At 61.2% G+C, this 4,737-nt stretch overlaps 1 protein-coding gene across 1 annotated transcript; it reads right to left on the bottom strand.

The window, feature by feature from the left end:
* Positions 1–2,799, bottom strand: Arhgdia (Rho GDP dissociation inhibitor alpha). Its single transcript, XM_077110571.1, has 6 exons — positions 2,707–2,799; positions 1,311–1,528; positions 1,053–1,136; positions 755–831; positions 615–678; positions 1–351 (listed from the first exon to the last, which is right to left on the bottom strand). Exons 2-6 carry the CDS (start codon positions 1,498–1,500, stop codon positions 152–154), a joined length of 615 nt encoding a protein of 204 aa, XP_076966686.1. The 5' UTR covers positions 1,501–1,528; positions 2,707–2,799; the 3' UTR covers positions 1–151.
* Between the last annotated feature and the right edge of the window lie 1,938 nt (positions 2,800–4,737).

The following is a 4,737-nucleotide window of genomic DNA, read 5'->3' as shown; positions in this document are numbered from 1 at the left end:
GTGGGAGAGGGAGGGTTGAGGAGCTTCCTGTGGGCCAGGTGGGATGGTGGCAGGGAAGGGGCCCTGTCAGCACTTTGGTTTGGGATGGGGAGGGGAGTGGGGTGGGACACGTCCGTCTGTCCGTCTGCCCTGCCTGCCTCCTGGCAGGGGCTCAGTCCTTCCACTCCTTTTTAATGGTGAGATTCCACTCCCATGACAGATGGTCAGTCTTGTCGTCATCTGTAAAGCGGGACTTGATGTTGTAACTGCCACGAGCCAGCATGCCCTTGGGTGCTTCCTCCATGGGCGTCAGGAACTCGTACTCCTCTGCCCTGGGTCCATAGCTCCCCACCATGTAGTCAGTTTTGTCAACTGCAGAACACAAGAAAGGGTACGGTCACCAGTGCCAATGGCCCTCTGGGGAAGGCCACAGCTGCCCGCTCTTACATGCCCCACCAAGTCTTGGGGATTGGTCCCAGAGGCACTGAGCTACACCCCCAGATCTTTTTAAAGTATTCTGAGGCAGGGTCTTGCTAAGTTTCTGAGGCTGGCCTCAAACTTGTGATCCTCCTGCTCCTGCCTCCTAAGTTACCAAGATTAAAGATGAGCACCACAACACCTGGCCCCTTACTCACTCTTGACACCTTTCCTGTATGTGTGCTGGATGTACTTCATGCCTGACACGATCTCTCTGTTCACCTGTAGGAACCCAGGGCGAGGTCAGCCAGGTTCTCCAGCCATACTCCCCCAGTGCCTCCCCAAGTCCTGGTCTTACCCTGAAGGAAATTTTTATCCGGTATTCCACACCCTCCTTCAGCACAAAGGACTGCTTCTTGAAACTCTCCAGATCACCTGTGTTGAGGAAGAGGCTCAGCTGACTGTCCAGCTCCCTCACCCCCACCCCCTCCCATCTCCTCCCCCCAACACAAAGCAAAACCTCCAGTAGCACCTAGCTGCACTTCCTGCATGCCCCACCAGAGGGCCCCTGTGCTACAGGAAATTATTTTTAGGGGCAGCAGCAGGGTGTCAGCCAGCCCCACCCAGGGACCTCAATGTCCCCTTCCTCCTCTCACCTGTCAGGTCCAGCTCCAGGGGGCCTGGCGCAGTGCTACACACCAGGGTCAGGCGAGTCACGATGACGTTGGGGACATTGGGGTCTGGGGAAAGACAGCAAGTTGGAGCCCCACTCCCACCCACTAGGTCTTCCTCCTTCAGCAGACAGGCAGGCAATGGAGTGAAGCAGAGGCTTAAGCCGAGCGACAGGTGTCCTTGCAGGAGAGCTGCTGCTCTGATGGGCCCCCACTCTGTCCCTACTCCAAGGGGCTACTCACCAGCAGAGACAGCCACGCGGCCCAGCAGGGCTTCCTTGTACTTGCGCAGGCTCTCATCATCCTTGTCCAGCTCCTGGATCTCCTGGATGCTCTTCTGGGCCGGGGGTTTGTAGTTCACTGAGTGTTCGTCTTCCTCATTCTCAGCTGCAATCTGGGCCAGCTGCTCGGCTGTGGGTTCCTGTTCTGCCATGTTCACCTCTAGCTTGGGTATGGGACACCTGTGGGTAGGCAGGATTACAACAGCCTGGACAGTACCAGGCCTCAGAGTGCAGGAAGCAGGACAAGGGGTGGCTGGTGAGTCTGAATAGCAGGGGCCGCTCCCTCAGACTCACCAGCCACCTACCCCTCCGGCCTCAGGGGGGCATTCTGAAAGGACCCCACTCCAAGTAGGAGACTAAATGGGAACGCAGGCTGCTTCTCGGGGAGATGAAGGCACATCTTTCCTTCCCCAGCAGAGGCACCGACCCCAGACCCAACTGGAGGGCCAACACTAAACCCCTACTGTCTGCTGTGCCTCTAAGTTCCAGGCCTTCACCCAAGGGATCCCTACTGAGCCCTGGGGCTGAGAGCCCTGAAGAGGGAAGCTCCCTGTCGGAGCCACGTGCAGGCAGACATGTGCTGTGCTACAGCTAGGATGTCTGGGCCCTCCGAATCTCACAGGCCCCAAGAGGCACGAGGCCGTCCCCATTCCTGGCTACAACTTGGGACTGCTGCAGGATCCGTCTTCTCAGGACCCTCGGACAAGTGGAGCAGCCGCCTAGGGCGGCGCCAACCAAGCAGCGACAGTGCTGGCGCAGATGAGCCTCCTTGGGCCTGGGCACCGATCAGCCCCCAGGGGCTCTAAGAACATCCGGAATCCCACTCGGCATTCTCCGAGGGGGTGCGGAGGGGTCGGGGCGCAGCCCGCCGGGCGCGGCCAGCGCCTCCCTCCTCGGGCCCAGGGAGGGGCCTAAACGCGGGAATACAGGGCCGTCGGGACTCGCGAGGCGGGGGTGGCCCGTGAGCCCATCCACGCCACCGCTTCCCGCAAGCGCGCTGCAGGACGCCGCCCGAACGTGGCCACAGGCGATAGCATCCCTGGGCGCGGCCCGCGCTTCCGCAGGGCCTGCAATCCCGGCGGGGCGGGGCGGGGCGCGGCCTGGCGTCGGCAGCAGGCGGCAGGCGCCCACCCCGGAGGACCGGCGTGCAGCCCTGGGGGCGTCCCGACCCCAGCCTCCGCGCCGCGGCCCGAAGAGAGGCGCCCGCACAGGCGGGGCCTGCGCAGCGCCCCTGACCCGCCCCGCCCGCCGGGAGGCCGCCGCCGCCGCATTGCCGCCGCCCGCGAGACTGCGCGGGCCAGGCGGCGGCACAAAGGCAGCCCCTCCCCTCGCCGCGCCGCGCGCCGCCGGCCACTCACCGGAGGCTCGACCGCCGCGCTAGCGCTCCCTCCCGCAGCAAATGACGAACGTCGTCGGCCGCCCGCCGCCCGGACGGCTACTTCCGGGGTCACGCGACTTCCGCTCCCGCGGGCGGGGCCGGCGCGCGTGCGCAAAAGGCTGTGCGACCGCCATCTTGCGTCGGCTTCGCGGTCGCGTCTCGCGTGGGCGGTGTCGGTTGAGAGCAGCGCTTTCCCGCCCTGCCCGGCTCGCCTTGAATGGGCGCGACCCTGCGCTCAGGGCCCGCATTCTCGGCCCGTTCTGTACCTTGGCTGCGGTGCCCGCGACTCTGTCCCTTTGTCCCACGCCCACCTAGGGTCAGCTGGAGGGAGTTCGGCCCTCCCTTTTTAGGTGCCGGGTTGAACTCGGGCACCCCGTCACGGAGCCGCACCCCAGCCCTGTTTGTGTTATTGTAGAGTCGGCCTCGGTGAGCTGCCTGGCCTCCGCCTCCGGGCCGCGGGGATGGCCGTCGTGGCCCCGCGTCGCGGGGTTCGGCCCTCTGGAGGCCGCGCAGCACCTCTGGGCTCGGGCCTCCCAGCGGCCCCCGGCCTGCTTGACGCCCATGCCTAGGGGCCCCCGAGCGGCCACAGCGCGCGACTGCGTGTTCTGCTCGGAAAGGACACTGGCGCGGGTGGCCTCGCTTCCCGGCCAGGTGTCGTGGAGCCACCGCCCAGAGCTTCTGCGCGCGTCTGTCCCTCAGGGTGGCCTGTGGGCGCCCCGTCGCCGGGTCTCCGACCTTGGCCTTCGCAGGAGACCCTGTCCTCCCGAAGACGTGGCTCCTGCACCCCAGGCTTGTGGACCCGGGGCAGCAGCGACGCCCCTCCCCTGCTCTGCTGGCCACAGGCCTCCCGTTGTTCGGAGGCCTGGAAGCGCGGCGCTGTCCTCCTGTGAATGTCAGCAGTGTGTTTTTTTTTTTTGAGGCGCGGGTACGGGGATGGAGCTCGGGGCCACTCAGCCTCAAACCTCCATCCCCGGGACAGGGCCTCCCTGAGTTGCTAAGCGCCTCGCCCTTGCTGAGGCTGGCTTTGGACTGGCGATCCTCCTGCCTCAGCCTGCATTTTTATAACTAATGAGAAGGCCTCTCACGGATAGCCTGCTTCAGGTGTCTGCTGCTCTGTGACAAATCATTCCAAATAGCGGGGACTCTGGTTTTTTGTTTTGTTTTTTAGTACTTGAGTGCGTTACTGCTGAGATATACCCCAGCCTTTTAAATTTTTCTCTATTTTTTAGTTATCAATAGATGTTTGTTTATAGGCAGTGCTGAGAGCCGAACCCAGCGCCCCGCGTATGCTAGGCAAGTGCTCTACCGCTCAGCCCCAGCCCACCCCAGTCTTTTTTTTTTTTTTTTTTTTAATAATTTATTTTTTAGTTTTCGGTGGACACAACATCTTTATTTGCCGCATTCTGGCTGGGCACCAAATCAGGAGGTCAGGATCCACCAGCACTCCTGGAGCACTCCCCACGAACTCTCAGCTCTCTCCCACTAGGCTAGCTAGCAGAACTCAAAAGTAGAGGGCGCCTGAGGCAGCAGGAGCCGCCCCCCAGCAGAGGTCTATATACAACTGAATACACAGCCCTATTCAATCCAGCATCATCCAGGCACAGCAATTATACACAGCTTAAGTTGATTATCATCATCTTAATGGCTCCCTGGCGTCACCTCTCAACCACTCCTTCTGGCAATGCCAGGCACCATCCTGACTCGGCTGTGGCTTTATTTTATGTGGTTTTGAGGATCCAACCCAGTGCCCTGCGCATGCCAGGCGAGTACGCTAGGGCTTGAGCCACATCTCCAGCACCCCAAGCCCTTTAAAAAAAAAAAAAAAAATTTATTTTGAGGCAGGGTCTCTCTAAGTTGCCTGGGCTGGCTTCACCTGGGATCCGCTTGCCTCTGCCCCAAAGTAGCTGGGGTTACACACATGTGCCACTATGCCCAGTTTGGAGTTTTTTACAGAACAGGTACCTGGTTTAGCGATCAAAAATATTTACAAAAATCTTAAATGTCTGGTCAA

The sequence above is a fragment of the Callospermophilus lateralis genome, chromosome 11, assembly GCF_048772815.1.
Source record: "Callospermophilus lateralis isolate mCalLat2 chromosome 11, mCalLat2.hap1, whole genome shotgun sequence".
In the NCBI taxonomy this organism is placed as follows: Eukaryota; Metazoa; Chordata; class Mammalia; order Rodentia; family Sciuridae; genus Callospermophilus; species Callospermophilus lateralis.
Note: the sequence above shows the minus strand (reverse complement) of the source record. Positions and strands in the feature narration are given on the sequence as shown.